Below are 27,979 nucleotides of genomic sequence, written 5' to 3' on the forward strand. Positions count from 1 at the left end.
TTTCTTAAGATTGGCTCTGCATCTCGTGGTGCCAGAACGCAATCTGTTCAGCGCCTTCCAAGTCGCTCAGTCTTCTGTGTGCCCAGGAGGGAGTCTCTCATCTGGTATCACCCATGGATTGAGGTGCTGGGTTTGAGCCTGCCACTTTTGGACTCTCGCTTGCTGAGTTGTTCCAGCGAGTGTCTCTGTAGATCTAAGAAAACTATTTCTTGATTTAAGTTGTTGACGTGCTGGCTGATACCCAAACAAGGGATGAGCTGGAGATGTCACTGCCTTGGTCTTCATTTCTGATGAGTAAAAGAGTAAAGATTTTTCTGTTCTTTTTTCCTCATTTCTGTGAATCTATTGCATTTGGACTTTGGGTGCTCGGTAAAATCCGCTGCTGAGCCACACCTTCCACACAGCTGAATAAAATCCAACATGATCTGCTTTGAACTGGAATATATGGCAGTCTGGACACAAATAACCCAGTTAAAAGCAGATATTGTGGGATTTTCTGCCTTGATATTCTGGGATATAGAGCTGTGTGGAAGGGGCCTATTTTTGCCTGGATCCAAGGCTGCAGCTACACTGTAGAATGAATGCAGTTGGGCCCTACTTCAGTCATTAATTCAGTAGATGCACCCCTGGTTATTTATTCGGGGTGCACTGTACTTGTGGTGGGGTTGAATGCATTGCAGGGACTTCTTGCAGTCCCAAATCAGCCTGCAATTCAGAATAGAAGCAGCAGCGAAAGCGCCCGAGCGCCCCCTTGTGGCCGCGAGCTCCCTCTGCCTGCCTCTTGGCGGAAGAGGAAGAGGCGTTTTTCTCTCCTGGCGGAAGCAGCGAAGGCGATGCTTGGTGGCTGCAATGTCTGGCCTGGCCTTGGAAGAGCTCTCGGCCATTGCCGCCATCTACTGCGGGCAGGAGGAGTGCCAGGTCCTGCGGGTGTCAGGTGACCCCTTCTGTAGAGAGTCAGGCACCCCTGGCAAGGAAGGAAGAGCCCAGATCAACACCAGGAGAGACCTTTCAAACAGTATGGCCATATTCTGGAAGCATTCTCTCCTGACGTTTCGCCTGCATCTATGGCAGGCATCCTCAGAGGTTGTGAGGTTTGTTGGGAACTAGGAAAATTGGGTTTATATATCTGTGAAATGTACAGGGTGGGAGAAAGAACTATTGTCTGCTTGAGGCAAGTATAAATGTTTTAATTGGCCACCTTGATTAGCATTTGATGGCCTAGCAGTTTCAAGGTCTGGCTTCTTACTGCCTGGGGGAATCCTTTTCTGATAGGTGATTAGCTGTCCCTGATTGTTTCTTGTCTGGAGTTTCTCTGTGTTTGAGTGTTGTTCTTTATTGACTGTTATAATTTTAGAGTTTTTTTTAATACTGAGGAAACACAACCTACAAATTACTTAATACTCACTAAGAAAATCCAACAAATGCTACATTCAGCAAAGGACAAGAGCGATCTTCTCACCTTTGCAGGAGTCTACCCTATACCATGCAACTGTGAACAAGCCTACATAGGGACCAACAAACGCAGCAATGCCCAAATATGAATCAAGGAATATGAAAGGCACAGCAGACTATCTCAGCAAGTGAAGTGAGCTATAGCAGAGCACTTGATGAACCAACCTGGACACAACATATTATTTGAGAGCACAGAAATGCTGGACCACTCTTAACAACCACCATGTCAGACTACACAGAGAAGCCATTGAAATCCACAAGCATGTGGACAATTTCAACAGAAAGGAGAAAACCATAAAAATGAACAAAATCTGGCTACCAGTATTAAAAATTCTAAAAATATAACAGCAAATAAAGAACAACACTCAAACACAGGGGAACTCCAGACAAGAAACAATCCGGGACAGCTAATCACCTCTCAACAAAGAATTCCCCCAGGCAGTAACAGGGCACACTAAAAACTGTCAGGCCATCAAATGCTAATCAGGGTGACCAATTGAAACATTCACACCTACCTCCAACAGACAGGAGTTCTTTTCCCACCCTGGACTTTCCACAGATATATAAACCCAATTTTCCTAGTTTCCAACAGACCTCACAACCTCTGAGGATGCCTGCCATAGATGCAGGCGAAACATCAGGAGAGAATGCTTCTAGAACATGGCCATACAGCCCGAAAAACCTACAACAACCCAGTCTCTGCTACTCCTGTGTTTCATACTTCAGCTCCCAGAATTCCCAGCAGTTGGCCATGCTGGCAGGAGCTTCTGGGAGTTGAAATCCCAAAGTCCGGAGGACCCAAGATTGGGCATCCCTGCTTTAAAATCCCACCAAGGTTGCACTGTAGAATGAAAGCAGTTTGACACCACTTGAACTGCCATAACCCAATGCTATGGAATCCTAAAGGCCCTGCCAGACTGGCCCTATATCCCAGGATCTGATCCCAGGTTTTCTGCTTTGAACTGGATTATATGAGTCCCCACTGATAATCTGGGATAAACACATCCTGGGATATAGGGCCTGTCTGGAAGGGCCCTAGGAGTCGCATTTGGTGAGACACAAGCACTCTTTCACAAGCCCCATCTACACTGATGTATAGAATCATAGAGTTGGAAGAGATCTCATGGGCCATCTAGTCCAACCCCCTGCCAAGAAACCGACTAGATTGCCTATGCTGTCTCTTCCAACTCTATGATTCAATGATTCTAGAAGAAACTCTCAACATACAGTAGAGTCTCACTTATCCAACATAAATGGGCTGGCAGAACGTTATATAAGTGAAAATATTGGATAATGAGGGCTTAAAAGAAAAACCTATAAAATGTCAAATGGTGGTATGATTACATTTTAATTTTACAAATTAAGCACAAACATGTTTTACAATTAAAAAAGCAGTCCAATACACAGTAACGTTATGTAGTAATTACTGTATTTACTAATTTAGCACCAAAACACAAGGATTCTTTCTTCCTGGACTGTTCTGGATAATACAGAACGTTGGATATAAGCAAAGGCTGGATAAGTGAGACTCTACTGTTACTACAGTTCCTGCCGAGAAGCAGGAAAACCCAGTTTCAGATCCCAGATTATTTACTTTGTACTGGTACAGCCAATCGGCAAATCAATAAAACGTATGTGTATGCTTTGAACTGGATTGTATCACAGTGTAGACTCATATAATCCAGTTCAAGGCAGATAATTTAGCATCCGATACTGGATTATATGACTGTAGATCCAGCCACGGAGAAAGGCTCAAAACCAGGTGAAGAAGGTACAGTCCCCATCACTGCATATAATAGACCCATGACAGTTAAAGTGGTGTCAAATTGCATTCATTCTTCAGTGTAAATATTGTTGTATTTGTACTGTCTTCTGTGTATTTAATTTTATAGTGGAGATAGCTTTCACTACTGTCGGTTACGTGTTTTGTATTGTTCTTTAACCCTTGATGTAAGCTGCTCTGAGTCCCTTTTGGGAGATGGGACAGGGTACAAATAATAATAATAATAATAATAATAATAATAATAAAGACTGGCACAAGCCTGTAAAGGTGGTCCCACTGGTGATCGGCACACTGGGTGCAGTGCCTAAAGACCTTGGCTTGCACTTAAGCACAATCGGCACTGACAAAATTACCATCTGCCAGCTGCAGAAGGCCACTTTACTGGGATCTGCACGCATCATTTGCCAATACATCACACAGTCCTAGACACTTGGGAAATGTCCGACGTGTGATCCAATAAAACAGCCAGCACAGTGATCTTGTCTGCTGTGGATTCATCGTTTTGTATTTCAAATAACAATAATAATAATAATAATAAATGCAACCCTTGGAAATGTTGCAGTAACAAGGATTGAAAGAAGGAAGGGAAGGTAGGAAGACAGGAGGAATTTGTAACTCAGCATCAAAGCAGATCCATTGCACTGCCATATAATCCATATTATCAAAGCAAACAATCGAGTTCTGCTTTGATATGGATTATATGAGTCTACACTGCCATATAATCCAATTCAAAACAGATAATCTGGATTTTGTATGCCAGCGTAGATGGAGCCAAAGATAACCTTTGGTTTGCCAAAGCTCTGTAGCTATAAACCTGAATTATTTTGAATCCTCAGTTGCAAGAGCGAGTTTGACTTCAGAAGTTCCTTCGTTTTCTACCCAAGACTTGGGTGTCATTCTCTGGTGAGCAAAGAGTGCAAAGAGGGAATTTTTAAATCTATTGTAGTATGTAGAAAAGCAAAGCAAAACAGACTTGCTTTCGCCTGCTGTTTATATTTGTATAATTTATTGTTGGTAGAGATATATCTTTTTTATTTTTTCAGTTTATGCTACTGTGTGTTTTTCTGCATAATCAACACACATAAAAATAAAGGAAAGGGAATTTTTCAACAACAACACACAGTATCATGGTCTCTCTATTATGAAGGAAAGCTAGCTGCATGTTTTCCCAAATAGTCAGATTGGCCTCCACTTGAGAGTGACAAGAACCCAAACTTGCAAAGTAAATTCCCAGTGTCTCTTATTGAAAAATTAAGCTACATCACTTGGCATGAGTTCTTGAATTCATGAATTTTTAGGGGAATGCATGTACAGCGGTTGCCAAACTACAAAACAAATACATCTGGCCTTCCCCAGTGACATGCTGGCTGGGTTTAATGAAAATCGTGGTGCATCTGGAGGCCACCAGACTGGGGTAAACACTTCATTTGGTTTGCTTACAGTTAAGAATTTAGCCTCTAAAACAAAAACATCTCCCCACGCTTCCAAAATTGCTTTGGTTCTAATGCGATAAGAGGAGTCTTTTTTATCAACAGAGATAAAGGCGATGGTTAATTTAAGATAAGATCAATGTGTGGTTATTGTTAGAAGGTATGCCACTTCTGATACCATATTTTAGACTTACAATTGAAGAAATACGGCATTATTCACGGTTGTAGATATCCATAAGGGAAAGGTTGCTTTGTGCTGGTGGATAGAGAAAACATCTTACTGATTTTGGATAGCTACGTATGTGACCATGACTTTTCTTCTAACACAGTGTTTCTCAACCTTCTTAATGCCATGACCGTTTAATACAGTTCCTCATGTTGTGGTGACCCCCAACCATAAAATTATTTTCGTTGGTACTTCATACTTCATTGCTATGGCTATGAATCGTAATGTAAATATCTGATATGTAGAATGTATTTTCATTACTTCTCTTTCTCCCCGGGATTTAGCCATGGAGGGGCCACTCCACCCCTCTCTAAGCCCTCCCCTCCCCCCAGGCCCCCCTTCCTAGCCCCCCTTTTCCCTTCCCCCTTCTCCCCCTCCTTATTGGAAATAGCAACTTTCTTCAAGCCTCCACTAATAATTTGTTTTGTATATGATTCTGTTTGCTTACCATATTTTATATGTATGTTTGGTATCCCTCTACTCTGTTTCTTGTTGTTGTGGGAGGCTGCAGACCACATGATCAGATCTGGGATTGCTCAAAGCTCAGACTCCATTTTAGAACACAGATAAGCTATTAGACTTTGGACTGTTATGAGACAACTAGGTTATCAGTCTGACAACTGAAAGCCAAATTGCCTTGCATACGTACATGTGGATATATACCATTGAAAAGAAGATTTTACTCAAAACAAGTTTTTGGCTCTTTTCTGAAAGATTATACTTTTACAAAAGTTTATGATTTTCAAGTGGTTTTGAATGCCATTTTTTCTCCAAAAAAGGGTGGTTTTCCAAAAGGTTATGATCTCTAAAAGGTCATAACCCAAAGGGGTCACGACCCACAGATTGAGAACCGCTGTTCTAACAGTTCATAGCTTCTCAGATGGGACCTCCACAAACCTAGGAAATGCTAAGCTGCATTTTCCGCAAAACATTTTAAGGATCATGTCAAGGTGGATACAGAAGGCCGGATGTATTGAACAAACATGTATTTCTCAAAACAAAGCAAAACAGTAGAATAATACTCAAATAATTAAATAGACCCTTCCTTATGTGCCTTAAGTTGACTGTTAAATGTGAGTCCATCAGTGAAGTGATTTCAATCAACCCTTGGAAGAATAGTGCCAATTTTTAAATTAATAATAATAATAATAATAATAATAATAAACTTTATTTGTACCCCGGGGGGGGACTCGGGGCAGCTCACATGAGGCCAAGCCCAAACAAAAAATTACAATAAAATAAAATACAATAAAATAAACAACATACCATCATGTATATTCTATACCATCATGTTGGGACAGAAAATTATGTAATGATGGCTGCATGGTGATATATTTTAGTCTTCATATGGAAGATGTCTTGTGCCATCTTCCATATGCTGTTATTCCATCTTTCCTTCTCCTTACCCTTGTGGTATGGAAATAAAATGGAAAGAAGTGATAAGAAAAAGATAGGAGAGCTAAAAATGGAAAATGACAGTCTGAATCCTTCCCACTTTGCTGATGTTCAGTTACAATTCTGTGAGCAAGACTGGACAGCTGAGTAATGAAATTCTTGCCTTCCTGAGGTGCGTTTGGTGGGAACGAGAGACAAGGCCTTCTCTGTGGTGGCCCCCTGGCTATGGCACTCTCTCTCCAGTGAGATTAGGTTTGCCCCCTCTCTCCTGTCATTCAGGAAGCAGTTAAATCCTGGCTTTGGAGTCAGGCATTTGCAGGTTTGATATAGACTAAGAGTTATTTGGCCACAGCGTTTTGGACTGAGTTGGATGTTGCTTTTAATGTGATGAATTGATTTAATATGTATTTCAGAACATATTTACTGTGTTCAATGTATTGTCGAAGGCTTTCATGGCTGGAATCACTCAGTTCTTGTGGGTTTTTTCGGGCTATATGGCCATGTTCTAGAGGCATTTCTCCTGACGTTTCGCCTGCATCTGTGGCAAGCATCCTCAGAGGTGACCTCACCTCTGAGGATGCTTGCCATAGATGCAGGCGAAACGTCAGGAGAAATGCCTCTAGAACATGGCCATATAGCCCGAAAAAACCCACAAGAACTGAGTATTTACTGTGTTGTTTCATGACATTATTTATTGTATAGCATTAAATTTTGCTGTTAGCCGTTCTCTACCTCCATGGAGGTAGAGAAGAACAGGATACAAAAGTTCTACATAAATAAATACATTTAACTATCACTCACATTAAAAGCAATATAGGCATCTGTCTGGCTAGTCTCATTTTCCTTTATGTGAATGTTCACGCACATAAGTGTGTGAGTTTATTAAGGAACCACCACTCAAAACTGGTTCAAACAAGTAGAGCTGGTCCTGCTATTAGGAATCTGAGGTAGAGAGAATATAGTTTCATGCAGCTTGCTTTGTGCCCTTGAGCTAGCCTTCTGCCTTCAGGTAGGATGGAAGATACACTTCCCATGCATGATGCAGATTCAGTCCCATTGGCTTTCATAGCTGGAAAGGGAGACAGTGGTGGCTATTCTTTGCTTCCGATGCAAAATATTTTGGGCTGAACATCCAGAGCAGTCCGTCTTTCAAAATATTTAGTGTTTGTATAACATTTGAAACTATCTGCCATTCTCCCATTCCATCTTTATTTCCTCCTCTATTTTCTCTCTGATTTTAACTTTCATTTCAAGCAAAGGGAAAATTGTGTTTTCCTACTGGATGTGTTTGTGCACATGCTTTTTTCCAGTCTCCCTAGCCTGGGGATAAATTAAATGATGTTTAGTTTTACTTATTTATTTCCCTTCCTCTTAGCTCAGATGCCTTGTAAACATGCAAAACCGTCTTGCTTAGTTCTCCCTTCTCATGTTGGCGGTGCCCTTTTACCCGGCTTCTCTGTCAGCATCTGCTGGCAAGTTGAACCAAGCGCTCTCCTGTGTTGTGAAGATCCCAAGGCTGCTTGGCAAGAGTTTATGGCTGGACTGCTAAACATCACTACTGTCCATTAAATATGTATCTGGTGATGTCTCAGAAGCCAACGCTTCGCTTCTGCAGATGGCAATGTTTGAGAAGCATCTTTCTCTATCCAAACTTGGTTTATGTGTAGCATTGCTGTTTCCAAACTGTGCCCCAGGAAACCATGACCTGTCAATATTGGCCAGTGGCCTCCCCCAAAAAACAACTTATTTGTCACTGTGATCTTTGTTTCACTCATGCAGCTACTGGGGAGTTTGGTTTTTAGGATAAAGATAGGATCTCCTTCTTTTTTGCGGAACTCTTAGGAACTTCTAAGAACCACTGACTGGAGCCTGGTGCAAGATAAACAGCCTTAACTTTGAAGTGACCTTGTGTAAGTCACACTCTCTCTCAGCCTCCAGGGAAGTCAAAGGCAAGCCTCTCTTGCTAAGAATACTATAGGTTTGCCTCAGGTCACTACGGAGCCCCTGGTGGCACAGTGGGTTAAACCGTTGTGCCAGCAGGACTGAAGGCCAACAGGTCGGAGGTTCAAATCCGGGGAGAGCACAGATGAGCTCCCTCTGTCAGCTCCAGCTCCCTGTGCGGGGACATGAAAGAAGCCTCCCACAAAGATGATAAAATGTCCTTGCATATGGCCAAAGGTTGGGAACTATTGATATAATCTTTCAATACCCAAATCCATAATCTTTCAACACCCAAATCCATTTCTGCTGATCTTCATCATGCAGTCAGAAGTATAACACAGAGGTCTGTGGCTATAGCCAGACCTGCCTCTTTCCATCTCTATTTCATGGCATGTTCTCACATTACAAGGGGCATCTCTGACCCACAGGACTAGTAAAAGTCCTGCATGAACTGATGAGAGTTCTGCCATTTATTTATTGATAATAAATCTATGATGGTGTTTACCAAATCAGATTTGGGGTAATGTAAAAAGCAACTAACATAAAACTTATCTAGATCCTTCTTATCAATTAGGATGATAAGAGATATGGAGAATGAAACAATATGAGGAAAAGCTGAAGGAATTGGGTAGTTTCAGCTTGATGAAGAGAAGACTGAACCATGACATGATTGTTCTTTTTCAGTATCAGTTAACCCAAAGGGTAGAACCGTGTCTAATGGTTTGAAATTACAAGTGAAGAGATTTTGATTGAGCATTAGAAGAAATCTTGACAGCATTAAAATAAACTTCTTGAAAGTTTGGCAACAGAAGCACTTGTGTAGGTGACCTAGCCACCTAGTCTCCTCTGGATGTCTTCAAAAAGAGGTTGAGCACTTACCTTTTAGGGATGTTTTAGCTCCCTGATTCTCAACCTGTGGGTCCCCAGGTGTGTTTTGGCCTTCAACTCCCAGAAATCCTAACAGTTGGTAAACTGGCTGGGATTCTGGGAATTGTAGGCCACAACACACCTGGGGACCCACAGGTTGAGAACCACTGGTTTATCTGGAGATTTTACATTGAGCCAAGGTTTGACTTGATGGTCTCTGCCAACTCTATGATTCTATAATACTACTAGCCATCCCCTGCCACACGTTTCTGTGGCCCAGTCTGGTGATCTGGAAAATAAAGTAATGAGAAAGTGGTGGTTTCTAATATATGTAATTTCTTTAGACTTGTGGGTAAACAGTCCTTCTTGTTTCTTTGTCAGTGTTGATGTAGGGATTGTCTGGTTTGCCCTCTGGAACATGGAGCATATTATTGTCCTTCTTTAGGGTTCTCTTTCAAATCTATAATATTATATCTGTCATATGTGTGTGTGTGTGTGTGTGTGTGTGTGTGAATCATATCTATGGCTGGATGGCTCTTTGTCTGGAGGGCTTTGATTATGGTTTCTTGCTCTGGTGAAGGGAGATGGACTGGGTGGCCTTCAGGAAGCATTTCACAATCTGGAGGTTGAGACAGAAGGGTGTCAGAAGGGTTGCCAAAGACCGCTAGAAAACACAGTATTTTCTGTTAGTCATGGGGGGACTGTGTAGGAAGTTTGGCCCAATTCTATCGTTGGTGGGGTTTAGAACGCTCTTTGATTGTAGGTGAACTATAAATCCCAGTAACTACAACTCCTAAATGTCATTGTTTGCGTCCACAGCGCTCTCTGAATGTAGGTGAACTGCAACTCCCAAACTCAAGGTCAATGCCCACCAAACCCTTCCAGGGTTTTCTGTTGGTCATGGGAGTCCTGTGTGCCAAGTTTGGTTCAATTCCATCGTTGATGCAGTTCAGAATGCTCTTTGATTGTAGGTTAACTATAAATCCTAGCAATTACAACTCCCAAATGACAAAATCAATTTTTTGAGTGATGGTCACTCTTTGGGTTAGTACGTATCTTGTGACCAAATTTGGTGGCAATTAGTGCAGCGTTTTTTGAGTCATTATGCCACTTAAAATGAACAGAGCACTTTGAGTCCCCCTCGGGATGAGAAAAGCGGTATAGAAATACTGTAAATAAATAAATAAATAAATAAATTTTATATAGATAGATGTAACACGTTTTTTTGTTCCTGGGTTTTAAATGACATTTCCTATCATAAAAACATGGGAAAAGTTTATTAAACTGCAAAGCCTTTATTTTTGCAGAACATCTTGCAGGACATTTTGCTATAGTTTTTCAATGAATATCTCATAAGAGTCTCAACCAGTTCAACATAGTTTTTGGCAGCCACAAAAACGAAGTTTCTGGAATATAACAACTACTTTCAAAGTAAATACCACACAATAAAACAGGAAATAACATTTTCAAACCAGGAACAGATTTTCTTTTACAAATTTTGGTACATAGTGTTATTTATAATATATTCTTTTAAAAAATCTGGTTGCAACAATGATCTGACAGAGCTGTACTTAAAATTTGCCAAAATGATAATTTTGTACCAAACAATATTGTATAGTTGTATCATATGATGCATATAACACATTCAATGTTTCTAAAGTAAGAAACACTGAAGTAAGTCTCAGGCCTCCAAAACTCTTATCTCTCCTGGGGTTTAGCTGCAATAAACCTTTTGCCTCCTGAGGAAGAAATCAAAATCTTTCCTGAATTGCTATTTCAAGATACGATACAGTTGGAAAAGTGTAGGGTTGCCAGGGTTAAAACTGGAGACAACTTCTTTACCTTTGATGATCCTGTAAAGGCAGGGATTTCAGTAGCTGATGCTTGTTATTTGGTTGCAGGATAAGCAATATCTTCTTGAAATTCCCTCTTCACTGCCGTCATTAAAGTGCCCTGTCCAGTTTTCACAGTGACAACCATAAAAAATAACATGAAGCACTTCCTTGGCAGAAAAAGTAGAGGTGTGCACATTGGGAGGAAAACTTCCCTGAAGGCAGACATCATGAAAAGCATTGGTGGGAAGATATTGTGACAATTGATCTAGATATGCCCCTACATTATGCACATATGCACAACAGTTCTCCAAAGTCCCTAATTCCATTCTCTTTGCCATTTGTAGTAGCGATGGCAAATTCAGTTGGGCTCCTTTTACCTGTCAGTTTTCAAGGCTGACATCTTTACCGTTGGCAGCTTTTGACATGGAGCAGATTCTAATGGGTGTCACTTTCCTGTCACAGTTTCCTCTCTTTTTTTCTTTTTTTTCTACCTTCTCAGATGGTAGGCAGCAAATTGTGATGGGTGAATGAATGACACTAGTCAGAATTTCCCTGACATGCTAAAAGGGATCTCTGAAAATTTGAGATGTATGCTCTGTTTTTCAAGGAGACATTTTTGAGGTTCAAAGGAAGAATGAATAGTCTTGTTTTTTGGTCTGTTTATATTTGCTTGTTATGCTAATATATATATATTTAAATGTTGCCCATGTTGTATTTGACTCTGTTTGCACAAAAGGGACCTCAATTTAGCACATATATTTTGTCTGCAACCCAAGACATACTCATTTGAAGGAAAGTCCACTGAACTCAGAGAGGTTTGCTTCTGAGTAGGCAAAACCTGCCTAACTATATAACTATATATGGGGGTGGCACAGGGGAGGAATAATCATCAGTCCCAAAGTACTGTAATGGAAGGTAGAGTTTCTAAGCAAAAATTGCTCCTCCTATGCAGGAGTTAGCACTAGGAAAAAAAATCCAGTTAGCATCAATGGCCATTTCCTCTCTCTATTGCAGTTGCTGCATTAGGGATTTTATTTTCTGGGATGGTGGCAGATGAGTTAAGGCTTCTCCTTCTCTTATTTATTTCGTGTCAAAAGCATTGCATAAATAAAACTGATAAAATTGAGGGAGCACAAGGGGCTAAATAATTTTAGACCGAAAATGGGCAACGGTGACGGCATTTAAACAGGTCCTCCTCTGTGCATGAGGCAGGGCACTGTGGCCAAGCCTCATGCACAGATGCAGAGTTGTTTGTTCTGCTCCACAGTCATACAAGGTAGAGGATTCTTCTAGGTAGTGCCATTTTGCCACTTTGTCTTTTGATCTGTCCACTACTTCTGAGTCTGTTCAGGGACCTCCCAAGTTGTCCATTTTTGGTTTGGCCCTGGAGGCAGAAACTCCAGTTGTAATTCCTTGATTTTTCTGCCCACAGGGATATTCTTGCTGTTTCTGGAGGAACATTTAGAGCAGGGGTCCTCAAACTACGGCTCGAGGGCTGGATATGGCCCTCCAAGGTCATTTACTCAGCCCTCGCTCAGGGTCGACCTAAGCCTGAAACGACTTGAAAGCACACAACAACAACAATCCTATCTCATCAGCCAAAAGCAGGCTCACACTTCCCATTGAAATACGAATAAGTTTATATTTGTTAAAATTGTTCTTCATTTTAATTATTGTATTGTTTCAAAGTGTTTTTTGCACTACAAATAAGATCGATGCATTGTGCATAGGAATTCATTCATATGTTTATCAAATTATAATCCGGCCCTTCAACAGTTTGAGGGACAGTGACCTGGCCCTCTGTTTAAAAAATCTGAGGACCCCTGATTTAGAGGAGTGGTGGTTCTCATGAAACTCCCATGCAGTTCACCAGTTGCTAGGATTTCTGGGAGTTGAAGGCCAAAACATCTGGGGACCCACAGGTTGAGAACCACTGCTCTAGACATTTTTAGGGCTTCCAGTGTGATTGTGTGGTCAAGTTCTGCCAAAGGTTGACCACAGAAATGTGACACAGGATGTAGAAATGCCTAGCGATAGCACTTTTCACACTTTTCAAGACCCTCCAGTGGAAGTTGTTCATAGAAATACATTAGAGCACCTAGTGTTCTCTAGTAAAAAAGAGTGCCTATTTATGTTCATGCCTAGGTGGAGAAATGGCAATGGCCAGATATGGCCTAAGAGGTGGCATTGGTGCTCAACTTATACATGTGATTTGACTTATACATGAGTATATATGGTTTCCTATTTCAGAGATCCAACTAAGCAGCATTTCTCAAACTGGGGGTCGGGACCCCTGGGGGGGTCACAAGGGGGTGTCAGAGGGGTCACCAAAGACCATCAGAAAATACAGTATTTTTTGTTGATCATGAGGGTTCTGTGTGGGAAGTTTGGCCCAATTCTATCTTTGGTGGGGTTCAGAATGTGCTTTGATTGTAGGAGAACTATAAATCCCAGCAACTGTAACTCCCAAATGACAAAATCAATCCCCCCCCCCCCCCAAACTCACCAGTATTCAAATGTGTGCATATTCGGTATTTGTGACAAATTTGGTCCAGTGAATGAAAATCAGATATCTACATTAGGATTCATAACAGTAGCAAAATTACAGTTATGAAGCAGCAACAAAAATAATTGTAGGGTTGGGGGTCACCACAACATGAGGAACTGTATTAAGGGGTCACAGCATGAGGAAGGTTGAGAAACACTGAACCAAAGAGTATGTACCACTTATAGCTCTTCTATATCCAAAGTGCTATAAGACACAGTGTCTGTATGTTATTAATTCCTTGCCAGTCTTCAGGTACTAGTCCCCATATGAGCAACCAGCATAACCTTGAATATACTTATATGTGCACCTTGGGTGGTGAGAAAGTTCTTCCACTTCTCCGCCATCAAGAGACCTCTGTCCTGCTTCTTTTAATTTATCACCTACCCTTTAGGAAATAACTTTCCAACGATCTTTAGTTAATAAAAAATGCTTGGGAGACATACTTCTATTACATAATTGCTTCAATGGTTGTGTTGACAGTCAGAATAGATGTTCCTTGAAGACTGATGAGTTTCAGAAAAGAAAAGAGATCTCTGCCTGTGCTCAGTATGCATAAAAACACAAGTTTCCCAAAGCTCACCAGTGGCATATTCAAATTTTTAAAAAAATGGTTTATTGAAAATGCTGTGTGTATGAATTTAAATAAGCTAATTAACAAATGTCCTATTGCATTTTACTTATTTCGGCTCCAAAGATTACTGTTGCAGATAGAATGACATAATTTACTTGTTAATCCACTCTTTCCTCCTTTCTAGTTTGCTCAGCTCTCTCGCCATGAAATATATATTTGTTCATCAAAACTTAGATTCTAGGAAGTAACTCTCAGAAATGCAAAACGAGTGTGCGACAATGACAGCTTGTAGGAGAGGAAAGACGAACCCCATCTAGCTGACACTAAACATAGGAAACAGTTTGAAGTGTGCTGACACTAAATTTACCAATGAAAATAAGGATGGAGTGATGGGGAGAAATGAGTGAGATTGTCCTGGCTTATTAGCACAGCAAATGCCAACAGAATAATAAATTGTTACTCTCTGTTTTAAATAGACCTACATATGATAGAACTGGGCAAATATAAGGTGCTATTATTGGTACTCAAGTGAGGAAGAGTTGTTGTAATCTACCAGTTTTAATTTTACCAAATGGAGGATGATTACTACTTTGTTGATTATTATTGAAGTCCTAGCCAGGGGAATATGATTGTTTTTCGCCTTTTATTTGCCATGATTTATGTAGCAAGAAGTGCTGTGGTTAGAAGTGGTCATGATAGTTTGTTAAGGAGATTTGAAGAATGATATTTAGGTGGGTAGATATTCTCCACCAAATTTTAAGTCTGTTCAGCTAAAATATACACTGCTCAGTTGATGGATTATTATGTGATAGTAACCATGCTGTCAAATACTCAGCAAAGTCAAAACTGCCACTGTGTAGGTAAAAACTTACTTTTGGTCTGCACAACAACATGCTGTGCTGCTTAGTGAGAAGTGCTGCTTAGTTAGAAATTCACATTTGCAGAACCCTTATCCTGTGTTGATTATAAGGTGTATTAATTCTTTGCAATTTGATTTTTAAAGTAACATATATGTCACAGCTTTACAATTTTGCTGTACTGTTTTGGCCTGTATCTAATTGGTAATCTAAACTAGAGTAAATAAATAGAATAGGTAAAGGTTTCCCCTTGGCATTAAGTCTAGTCATGTCCGACTCTGGGGGGTGGTGCTCATCTCCATTTCTAAACCGAAGAACTGGCATTGTCCATAGACACCTCCAAGTTCATTTGGCTGGGACAACTTCATTGAATGCCGTTACCTTCCTGCCTGAGTGGTACCTATTGATCCACTCACATTTGCATGCTTTTGAACTGCTAGGTTGTCAGAAGCTGGGGCTAACAGCAGGAGCCCACCCTGCTCCCGGATTCGAACCAACGACCATTTGGTCAGCAAGTTCAGCAGCTCAGCAGTTTAACCTGCTGCACCCTGGGGCTCTCAGTGAATAAAATACTGAATGGTAAATCAACATGTATGACTATCTCATTGACTGAATGAGCCTACCTTTATTTGGACTAGCAACTGGATTTTCACCAATGTTTTTGTAATTCATAGAACTATCAAAGTCTAATGATGTTGAAAATATGTCGCCGAGTGAGCAAGTGGGATTCAAATGGAATATCTTAATTTTTTTCATAATATTTAGTTGATTGACCAAATCTTTTTGGACTAATTAGATTTTAGATTAACCAGGCAGCAGAGTATGTGCTAACCCTTGAGTCTTGTGAAGCCACTGTTGCTGAAGATTCTTTGTCAACAACTCCTTGCCTTATTCTGTTAATAGTACCCAGTTTCTGAACCATTTCAACCCATCCCATTCATTGAAGAGGCTTTGTCTGTTGTTTTGTAGCGGGCACAGAAGGTTGCAAAGCCAGATCAGTTGGGAGGGCAGGGGAGAAGAAATCAAACATCGTTCCATTGCCGTATCAGGTGGAGGGGAGGGTAAAACATAGGCGGGAAGGAAGAGACAAGCCACTTCAAAAGGCTTCATCTGAAACTTAGGAGTGCTTCGCTGCACCTTTCAGATCTGTCTCTTCCTACCTTGTAGGATGAATCAACTTGACATTTTAGCAACTTTTTTCTAAGAATTTGGGGTGAAGTGGTTGGAACACATCAAAGAGAAGAGGCAGTGAAGATCAGAAACAGAGCACCTTTTATCTTATATTCTTATCACTCCCCCATTTTAGTAGAAGCAGATGGGATCCTTGTCCCCTTTTAATATAGTGAAAGAGCTAGAATTGTTTTTCCTCAGCTTTATCTAAAACCAGTCTGACATGAACGGTGTACCATGATGCTCTTTTCCTTTAGTTTTAAGATAAAACTACTGATACTAAGGAAACTAAAGCATTTCTATGACACATTCCAAAAGTTCACAGCATTTCATATACATCTTATCAGCATCTCCTCCGCCAAATGAACCTGCAAAATAGCACCAAGAGTAGCCCATCTAGAGAGTTTATGGCTCTGTTAAAATTTCTGGATTACAGTTTGTGTGGTTCAATATTATACATATATGACCAGTTTTATTTATGATGACAATACTTTTAACTGTGATCAAGTTGACTTTGGGGTCTACATGAATGAGAGACTTCCAAACAACTCTAACCTCAACATCCCTGCTGTGTCTTGCAGATCCAGGGCTGTGGCTTCCTTGATTGAGTTTGTCCATCTGAAATGTAATCTTATTTTCCTTCCATCTTCTACCTTACCAAGTGTTGTTGTCTTTTCTAGTGAGTTAGGCCATCTCACAATATGCCCAGAGTACAATAGTTTCAGTTCAGCCATCTTGACTTCTAAGGAGAGTTCAGGTTTAATTTTCCTTAGGACCCATTTATTTGTCTTTTAGTAGTCCACAGTAAACATAGAACTCTTCTCTAGAATTACCAATTAGTTGATTTTTTTCTCAGGCTTTTTTGTAATACGTCCATCAACAAAGGTGCTAATAAATCATTAAATAAACAAATGGTGTGAAAAATAAAACTATAAAAGGTAAAGGTAAAGGTTGTCCCCTGACATTAAGTCCAGTCATGTCTGACTCTGGGGTGTGGTGCTCATCTCCATTTTTAAGCCGAAGAGCCAGCGTTGTCCGTAGACAATGCCGGCTCCAAGGTCATGTGGCTGGCATGACTGCATGGAGCACCGTTTCCTTCCCGCCAGAGTGGTACCTATTGATCTACTCACATTTGCATGTTTTCAAACTGCTAGGTTGGCAGAAGCTAGGGCTGACAGCGGAAGCTCACGCTGCTCCCTGGAATTGAACCTGTGACCTTTTGGTCAACAAGCTCAGCAGCTCAGTGCTTTAACTCACTATGCCACTGGGGGCTCCTGGACTATAAAAATACAGTCATGTGTATAAATTACCTTTAATATAATATTTGATAATGAGTGACTCTTGTGAAAATCTGTTCAAGCAACTTATACAACTAATAGTTGAGTGTTGTTGTAGGTTTTCTGGGCTATATGGCCATGTTCTAGAAGCATTCTCTCCTGACGTTTCACCTGCATCTATGGCAAACATCCTCAGAGGTTGTGAGAACATAGTTGAGTTTCAGTGAATAACCCAAGATTTGGGATTTCTGTCTCAGCTTTCTTATCCTGTATTGGGAGAATACTCATCATTTTGTCATGGATTTCTACATCACAGGCTCATACATAGTAACATCTCCTAGCATGGTCAGTGTAGTCTAAGAAGAACACTGCTGGACCAAAATGTGTGTCCAGTTAGTCCAGTTTCCGAACAGTGGTATCAAGACACATTAAGAATGGTCACAGACAGGAAAGCACAAGAGTAGCTGTAGTGTTTTGGTCCCTTGCTTGTCAGTGTTCAGGTTCTCTCACCTGAACATGGACTTTCCATTGAGGTGATATGGATCCAACCATTTTAATGGAATTTTCTTTTTGTCCACCTCTAAATTCTTTGTTTTTTTTTACTTCAGCTGTGAAAAGTGCTTATGCCTTTAAAATAAACATTCAAGGAGAATAAGAAAAGCTTAGTCCTTTGATGATGTTGTGCTCCTTCAAGTCATTTTTGACTTATGGCAATGCTTAAATTACCTAATCACAGGACTTCATTGGCAAATTTGTTCAGGAGTTTGTCCTTGCCTCCCAATATAGTTGAAAGAGCATGACTTGCCCAAGGTCACCCAATGGGTTTCCATGCCAAATGGGCATTTCCCTCTGGTGTCCAGTGTCCTAGTTCAAAACTCAAACCTTGCTGGCACCCACTTAATCCTTTTCCTAAATGTAATTAACAGATAAGTCATTGACTATGCATGCAACCAATAGTTTATCTTTAGTCTTACCATTGAAAATGTTTAAGAAACTTTTAAAACTGGTTCTGTTTTTATGGGGATGTTTTAGAGTATTCTCTAACCAATTGCTACTATTACCATTACTTTTAGATTATGAAGTTTTAATCCATATTGGAGGCTGCCTTGAGTCCCTTACTAGTAGAAAAGGAAGATGCTGAATGAATAAATAAATGAATACATCGCAGAATTAAGACCCATTGAGATGAGTGGAGCTTTTACCTAGCTAGCTGCAGACAGGATCATAATTTTAGCCACTGCAGAGTGTCTTTCAAACCCGATATGTGCATTACATATTATATAGTATCTTAAGTACAAAAATAATTCCACTTCAGCTGGCCCTTAGTCCTATGAAATATTGATACTGCTCAAGAGAGCATGCAAAACTTACCAGAGTTGTAGTGAATATTTCAGTGCGTGTTCAGTTAACTTTATTGCTTTTGGATGTTTTTTTTAGAGGCAGAAGGGATCTCATTCCGAATTCAGACCAGTGTGGAAGGACCTTTGGGCACAGATGTATTGTTAAAGCTGCTGTTTCATTTACCGAGCAGTTACCCGTCAAGCCTGCCGAATATCTCTGTTGATTCTGAGCAGCTTACAAGGACACAATGTATGGCTGTGAGAGGGAGATTACTTGAGGAAGCAAAGAGACATTTTTCACAACCCATGGTACACGAGCTGATTCTCTGGATACAGCAGAATCTTAAGCATATTATCGAGCCAGCCGAAACTTCAGTCTGCTGCCAGAAAAGCACTCTATCAACATGCACCGCTGAGGATGCCGCCGTCTGGACCATCCTTTTGCATTTAGATCATATGAGAGCGAAGGGAAAATATGTCAAAACAGTGGAAAAATGGTGTTCAGATCTAAATCTGACTGGAAGACTGATGTTCATGGGAAAGATGATTCTGATTCTTCTTCAAGGAGAAAGGAAAAACATTAAGGTGAAAACTCTCAATATGTTTTGGGTGGGTTGGGTGAGCGGGTGGGTTCTTAGATATTTCTACTAGACACTGGGGTACCGTTAACATTTTAGTTTTTTGTTTAACAAATTGTATTGTGCTCCCTTTTTTCCTCTTCTTCACCCCACAAATTCTTAATCGTTTTGGAATGCATTTAACAGAAATCTGGACAGCAAAGTCTTGAATTGTAGAAACCACATTGGCTTCAAGTAGTCATCCATATGGGCTCCACCAAGTAGAGGCTCTTTTAATCTCCTCGTCTCTTGAATGAACAGGAACTGTTGGCCTATCAGATATTTCTCTTTGTTTTTCTCACTGTGTTCGCTTCACACTTAGGAGTCATTAGGTGAAGTACATGATGTAGGAAATCCTGTGGCAATTCCTACTAAAGGGAAAGAATCTTGATAACCATACCAGCACCTTAGCTTAGATGAAATAACACTTGTGAAGGATAAGCTGCTTTTCAGATGTGACATCAGTGGCCCAGTTATTTATCCTAAATATAGGAATAAAGGCAATGATTTTAAGAACTATGTGTCTGGAATAACAAAATATGGTCATGTATTCCCAAGAGAACCATGAAAGCCAACTCTGTATAGGCCACTTTTATATGGCAATATTTGGGAATATATTACTATTATTATTATTAAAAAACTTTATTTATATTCCGACTCAAGGCATATTCCAATAATAAAAGGCAAACATTAAATGTCTGAACATAATAAAAAATAATAATAACCCAACATATAAAAGCAAATTGTAACTTAACTAAAGTTAAATGAAAAACACAACCTACTATATCAGACATGAAAGAAAATATGGAACAGAATAATCAGTTTCCCAGAGCCAATGGAATTCCTTGGGGCAGATAAGATTGATCATTGTTCAATCTTATCTGCTAACAGGGCACAGATAGAGATGGTCATTATTAATCAGAAACATAATGGCAGTATTGCCATCTATTCCTCCTCCTCCTTTTAAGCCAGTGAGCAGAAGTATGTCTTCAACTGTTTCTTAAAGGCTGAGAGGGAGGGGGCCATCTTTAATTCCTTAGGAAGGGAGTTCCAGAGGTGAGGGCGGCCACGGAGAAGGCCCTTTCTCTCGTTCCCACCAGCTGCACTTGGGACGGGGGTGGGACCGAGAGCAGGGCCTCCTCCGATGACCGCAGTGTCTTGAGTTGGTCTGTAGTGGGAGATGTGGTTCGTCAAATAGTCTGGACAGGAGCCATTTGGACCAGCCAATATGGTCAATAGAAGAGGACTGATGACATTGCAACACATTATCTGATGGACCTCGTGCAATGCACAGAGCTATGGGTGAATTGTGTTGAATTTGTAATTCTGTCCTCAAGTAACAGATTTCTCCACAGGCAGTACAGTAAAACATGATATGGGCACCATGGGTGCCGATTTGTTAGCTGTCGTGAGTCCCTCTGCGGAGGTTGAGATAGGACAGGATATAAAAGCCCTAAATAAATGAATAATAAATAAATAAATCCACGATGGGAACCTGTTCTCTTATATTGTTACTATTGGGGTGAAATGATTGCACTTGTGCATGTAACTAGGATTCGTGTAGGGAGAAATACCATACCACCTGAGGTAGAAAGCTTGAACACAATTCTGTAAACTGAAGGATTTGAACTTAGCTTTCCCTTGCCCAGTTCCAGGACCATGGCCCCCCTAAATGTTACTAACTTCCCTGGGTCTTCTTGCCACTAATGCCAAGTTTGCTACTATGATTTTTTTTTCACCGATTGGTAAACCAAACCAAAATGCAAATGACTACAGATGCATGAATACATATAATTACAAAACTGTAATTATAGAAAGATAATGGTGAACCAAATATCACAAAGCCTATAAATCATGGATAAATACAAAGGTGTGATTGTCAAATTATCTACAAATGATTTAGGGAACAATCGGTATGTTACAAAAACATAATGTAACTAATTAAACCACATGTAGGACTAGATTAAGTCCTGTTTTGAAATATCCTTTTCAGTAAACTTCAGAAAGCTGAATCCACTGAAATACTGAACTACTTCCAAAGTGGCTGGCAAGTCTCTTTCTTGTGTATGTTCTTTGCAAATAGAATGACAATTTCACGTACAGACAATGTGTCCCGGAAATGTATTCCTTGTTTTAAAGAAAAATGATTTTTTTTCACTGCTGGCATAGAAGCAGAAAATTTCACAGTGGCACACAAGGTATCAATACAACCCCACAATGTTTGCACACCATGGGTCAGGCTGGTACACTATGATGTTTTACAATAATGGCAGCAGTCCTGACATACATACTTGGGAGAAAGCCCAGTGGGATTTGCTTCAATGGCAAAATGTGTAAGATTCTGTGATGTTCTGAAATGTTTTAAATTTCATTTTTCCCCAGCTTTGGGGAGGTATAGGCATTTCCAGACCGTTTCTAGCCATCATATTGATGCTTCCATGTTCCCACTCTGAGTATCAATTAGTGGCTTTTATTGGTTCTGAACCATTACAGAAGCTTATTTTACTTTAGGCACTCTAAACCTTTTAGGTCCTTTGTATTTATTTATTTATTTATTTATTTCCAACATTTGTACCCCGTCCTTCTCAACACCAGAAGGGGGACAGCTTACATCAGCAACAATTCAATGCCAACACATACAGAATGCATACACAGTATATCACAACATTACACATTAAATAAAACCATTAAGTTAAAACCCATTTAAAAACATTGTAACAACCATATAGCCAAACCCAGTCCAATTCAGCGTCCAAAGATTTTTTCAGAGACTGCCCATTGTCAGTTCATGTAAACGTTGCAATCGCTATCAAGCCTGCTCCCCAGATGCCTGGTCCCAGAACCATGATTTAAGCTTCTTCCTGAAGGAGAAGAGGGATGGAGCTGGCCTAATCTGGCTGGAGAGGGTGTCCCATAGGTGGGGGGCCACCACCGGGAAGGCCCTATATGCCCCTTGGGTGCCTCTTGAAAGTATTTTAGAATAATTTTGAGGTTTTCATAATCTATGTGGACCAATTGTGAGCTATATGTGTATTGCCATTTGCTAGAGATTTGGTGGTTGATTTTGTTAAAGAAATAATGTAATCAAATCATGCAATAAATAATATTAAGAATAAGCTGTTCACACTGTGGTAGTGATAATGACCTTGAGTTATCTCATGGAATGGATGGAATTGTCCTCTAGGAAATTGTGGTGGCCAAACTCATACTTTTGTAGCTCATACTTTTGGAGATAAAAGAAAAGGGTAGCAGGATCCAGTAATTGTATATGCAAATCTCTTTGTACCTCCACTTATTTAACTCTTTGGAATGGAACTACTAACTTTAGATGGAATCCTGCAATTTTAAGATTTGGACATTGCACAAATTAATATATGGGTTGCTTTGATAGGGATGACATGAAATTGTTGTTTATTCATTCAGTCACTTCCGAATCTTCATGACCTCATGTACTAGTCCACGCTAGAGCTCCCTGTTGGCCATCACCACTCCCAGCCCCTTCAGAGTCTAGCCAGTCACTTCAAGGATACCATCCATCCATCATGCCTTGGTCGGCCCCTCTTCCTTCCATTTTCCCCAGCATCATTGTCTTCTCTTAGCTTTCCTGCCTTCTCATGATGTGGTCAAAGTACTTCATCTTTGCCTCTAATATCCTTCTCTCCAGTGAGCAGTTGGGCTTTATTTCCTGAAGTATGGACTGGTTGGATCTTCTCGTGGTTCAAGGCACTCTCAGAATTTTCAAATGTGTCTATCTTCCTTCGCTCTACCTTCCTTATGGTCCAGCTTTCACATCCATAGGTTACTACGGGGAATACCATTGTTTTGTCTATGCAGATCTTTGTTGCCACTGTGATGTCGCACATGAAATACGTGCTGTAACTTCACATCCTGTTTCAGAAACACATTCAAGGAGACACAACACTGTTTTCCTCACAAACTTTCCAAGTGACCATGGACATGTATACCTTCCACAATTTCCTCCCATGTGTGGATAATGTTCGAGGGTCCAGGGACCAGTTTTACTCTCTCTTCCTGGACCTTCAAGATATTGCAAAACATTAGAAGAAATTCTGGAAGATGCACACCCAACGCATTCATGTCCATAACATTTTGCAAGTTTGTGAGGTCTAGGGGGGCATTTTTACCCTCCCTTCCTGGACCTTGACAAGCTTATCTGGATGCTTATCCACCCCAAATTTATCCCTAACCAAAACATTTCACCAAGGAGAAGGCTGGAGGGAAGGAGAATATATTTAGAAAGTAAATTATACTTTCTTTGACTTCTGGGGATGGACTATATCATTTAGAGGTCTCAATGGGAAGGTTCAGAAAGGGTCTACAGGGCCCTGGTGGGATCCCATCAAAATTTACATGGAAGCACAAATACAATATATATAGATAGACACAAAAGGATAGCATTTCCATCTGCCTTTAATAGAATAGCTGAGGCTTTTTCTACTGATTGTAACAAAAGCATTAATTATTTTTCACTCTTTTATTTTATCATTTTCCAGGGATAATCTGTATTAGAGATGATGTCTAATGTTCCGATATTATGTGTGCTTTGTAATTTAGGAATATCTCATCCTTCATAAAACTAGCAAAGTGGACGTGGATTCAAGTGGAAAGAAATGTAAAGAGAAAATGATTAGTGTGCTCTCGGAAACAAAAGTGCAGGCGGAACACAGGAGGTATAATTTAGTACTGTTTCAGCTAGAAAATCACCTTTGAATTGATAATTACACTCTGCAACAGGCACAGCATATTCATGAAGTTTCTCTTGTACAATGTAGGTTTCAAGAATTTCAGGTCAAAGAGTATTCGACTTTGGATGAGCTGCAAAATGAATTCAAGGTTGCAGGACTCGCAGAACTGTTCAGTGAGTTTGTGCTGGATCGGTTAAAGTAAATCTGAAGCAAACGCATCTGGTTGTGACTAAAACTGTCATTGAACGGAGCCGGTGGATGCCGAGAGAAGACAAAATGAAGGCTTTGGTAGTGAGCAGCATTTAAAGCATTTCTCTATTGCAAAATGTCAGGGGGAAGAAAAGTCTCCTTTGCCAGAAACAAAAGACTGTTCTTCCTATACTCAGAACAGACAATGCTTTTGACTGCCTGCACTGACATCTTTTTCAAGGTATTTTTGCAGTTTTACGTCAGTTGATATTAAAGAGCTGTAGGTCAGCTGTGAAAGACGGTAGCGAGATCTCTTTTTATTGGGGCCTGGATAATTTCTTTTTCTCCTGCAATTAAAAATATTTCAAAGAAATTTGTTCTCGGATTCTTTTGACCCTGATTCCACTATAATCATTTACTTCTCCCATTCACTTTAATTAAAAAAAGTAATAGTGAGATTAGGTTACAGCACATTCCCCTTTGGGTTGTTTATTTATCATCTTATACTTCAGTCCATAGAGCTTTTAATTTAGCTTTATTTGTAAATTTCCTTGAGTCTCAGTATTGGTGAAAAAAAATCATAGGATATAACATGATGATGTGATTTGTGTGTGTGTGTCAGGAGCGACTTGAGAAGCTGCAAGTAGCTTCTGGTGTGAGAGAATTGGCCATCTGCAAGGATGTTGTCCAAGGGATGCTCGAATGTTTGATGTTTTACCATCCTTGTTGGAGACTTCTCTCATATCCCCGCATGGGGAGCTGGAACTGACAGAGGGAGTTCAACTCACTCTCCCTGGATTTGAACCCCTGTCTTGTCCGTCGGCAGTCTTAATTGCAAATATCATATATGTTTTTCAAAGTGTTAATAATGTAATTCAAGATGGTTTCAGTCATGTTCATTTGTGTAGTAGATTGTTGAAGAGCCAGGCTTCTTCAACCTTCGGCTCTCCAGGCGTTTGCGTCTCCAAATCCCAGAAGCCGAAGCTGGATTGTTTAATGGTGAGGAATACTGGGAGCTGAAGCCCAAAACATCCTGAGGGCCGCAGGTTGAAAAGGCCTTCTTTAAACAGTTCCCAAAAGTTCTGCCAAAGTAAATAGCTGACAGACCCCCTACCCCAACCTGACAAGGGAACTTGTGCATCAGTACATAGTTTGTCTTATATGGGAAATGTGATAGATGTCTTAAAACAGGAGTGGGCAACTGGAAGTCTAGTGGGACACCTTACTCCCAGGATACCTTGGAGGGTCATCCTGACATCATCCACCATCACAGAAAAATGTCTCAAATGCCCTTATACATCCTTTTGGGGACAATTCATCAAGTTGGTGGACCATTTTTGGCTTAAGAGAGACGTTTCAAAACAACAGAATGTGCTTTCTGAAAAAGGTATGTTCTGGAATTAAATGTCCATAGGACCACACAGAAAATAGAAGGCATTTGCATGCAAAAAATAATTCTGGCAAAAATTTGCACCCCCCCCTTTTTTTCCTCTGTGGGTGCAGGGCCTCTAAACATACCTTCTGAAATTTATTTTGGGGGCATTTTGGAGCAAAAGAAGATTGAGGAGGGACATTAATTATTTTGCAAAATAATTTTAATGTCCTAGCAGCGACCACATTTTGATAACCTTTGTTTAAAGGGCGTCTTTTAATAGAATTTATGTAGTGCTTCCAAATGGCTTGTAACCAAGATGGCCTTAGACTGGACCAGACAATTCTTCTAACCCGGGGCAGTCAAAGTTAGACGGATTATGGAAGTCCGGGATCTCAGATGAAATCATTTTCATCCCTTCGATCTCAACAGTACTAAAGTTGACCCTTGGGCCTGTTTTCTTTTACTGAGCCGTTGCCCTTTGTGTTTGATAAGAATTATCTGTAGTAGCCAATGGGATACCACAGCTATATCAAAAAGAGAAGCTGCAAACAAAGTGTGATTGTTCAGAAATTGCCAATATTTAAAACAAGTCTTATTGTTTCCATCTCTAGAAAGAGATTGTGCCCATCATTTTTGTATATCAAGAGAGGATATTGAAGCTTCTTGACTGTAAGTCTGAAAGTTGTGGTTCCATCTAGTTCAGTAGAAATACTTCTGAATTTAAAATCTGAAGAAAAACTAAAAAGATATAAAAGCCGAGAAAGATTACTTTTTCGATTGCAACTTCAAGAACCTGTTTCTATATTTCTGTGCTAAAAATATAGGAAGCATTATACTAGATATTTCACATTCCTGATTCCATTGCTGGAAATCTTCATTCTGGATCAGAGCTGCTTGTTCTTCCCTTGGTGCCTGATCTGTCACTTCTGACACTGCAAACCTCATATAGGAATGGCCCCAGAACAGATAAGAGTATATCCTTTAGAAAGCTGCACAAAACAGCTCTACAAAGTAAATGTAGCTCCAACTAGTAAGTCCTCTGCTTAGTTATATCCCCTTGCACGTCTGTTTTGTATTTCCTAGAGATTAATCCAAGCTGCTGTTGGTGAGCCTTGTTTTTTCACTGCTCAGTGTGTGTTGCCCTTAACAAATCATGGATCATTTCCCCACCTTCTTAGTGATGTTGAGAAGTACTCAACTGCATACAATATGGCTGAACTTCTTTGGAGTTCATCAAGCTTTAATGAGCTTCATAATTTTTCGGTAGTGTTCTCAATTTCAAAACATATGGTAAATGTCATTTTAATCCACACTTCCTTATTTAATGAGATGACAATAAACCAGTCTCTTTATAGGTTTTTGTGGTAGACATTTCAGCATTTTGTCTATTGATCTATATGATTTTGAAACAGATTTTCCACATCACATTTATATCTTACGCATTTCAGATGGCAACATCTGTTTTTCTGACACTTAAGAACCACGAGCAAAACACAAATGCATGGAACATTTAAAGGGGAGGCGAGCATGTGTACAAAACATTTGTGGAGATGTGACATGGTCGATTGGGCTCAGGCTACGGATATCAAGAAAGCTTGCATATTTTATCTTCCTTGACTGAAATACACTAATAGATCTCATTCTATTTGCATAGTGATCCCTTTTTGCATTTGGGGTTTTTTTCTAAAAAAAATGTTTGTCATGAAAACCTCAATGTTTTTGTGCAAAATACAGGGCTTTGCACAAAAATGTGTTGTGCAAAAAATGTTCCTATACAAAGAAATGTATTCTGCACAAAATGTATTTTTTTTACAAAAAGGAAGTTTTTGCCAAAAACATCTTGCATTTTTTTATCTCATGTGCAAGAATAAAATAAGCACAAATTTCCAACCTGTCTCTGCGACCACATCTCCCCCTATGAACCGGCACGAGCTCTAAGATCTGCCAAGAAGACCCTCCTCTCAGTCCCACCTCCATCTCAAGTGTGGCAGGTGGGGTCGAGAGAGAGGGCCTTTTCGGTGGTGGCCCACCGGCTTTGGAATGGCCTCCCTAAAGAGATTAGGTTAGCCCCCACTCTCCAAGCGTTCTGGACACAATTGAAAACATGGTTTTTTGTACAAGCCTTTGGACCATGATTACCATGAAACCCGAGGACCTAGTGACCGATTTATGTTAGCACTACACTGGCTGAGATGCTACACAGCTTGTTTTTATCTTCAGCTTGCTTCATCTGTTGGATTTTAAATTGGTAGGGTTATATTAGTATGCTGTTTCATGTAAATGTGTGTTGTTTTTTATACAGACATATGTTGTTTATATAAATGTATGCTGTTTGTTGTGGCACTATGGTGTGCTTTTTGTGAGCCGCCCCAAGGTATAAATAAAGTTTTATTATTTTTA

General features: G+C 40.1%; 1 protein-coding gene across 2 annotated transcripts; it reads left to right on the forward strand.

Moving 5' to 3' along the window:
* The first annotated feature begins 800 nt into the window (after positions 1 to 800).
* On the forward strand, positions 801 to 27,979 carry RWDD3 (RWD domain containing 3). Of its 2 annotated transcripts, none has more exons than XM_060773952.2 (4): positions 801 to 934; positions 18,790 to 19,277; positions 23,885 to 24,000; positions 24,103 to 27,979. In XM_060773952.2, exons 1-4 carry the CDS (start codon positions 850 to 852, stop codon positions 24,215 to 24,217), a joined length of 804 nt encoding a protein of 267 aa, XP_060629935.2. In that variant the 5' UTR covers positions 801 to 849; the 3' UTR covers positions 24,218 to 27,979. The 2 variants fall into 2 exon arrangements, with proteins under 2 accessions (XP_060629935.2, XP_060629936.2); XM_060773953.2 differs by having other exon boundaries at positions 801 to 918.

The sequence above is a fragment of the Anolis sagrei genome, chromosome 4 (genome assembly GCF_037176765.1).
Source record: "Anolis sagrei isolate rAnoSag1 chromosome 4, rAnoSag1.mat, whole genome shotgun sequence".
NCBI lineage: Eukaryota > Metazoa > Chordata > Lepidosauria > Squamata > Dactyloidae > Anolis > Anolis sagrei.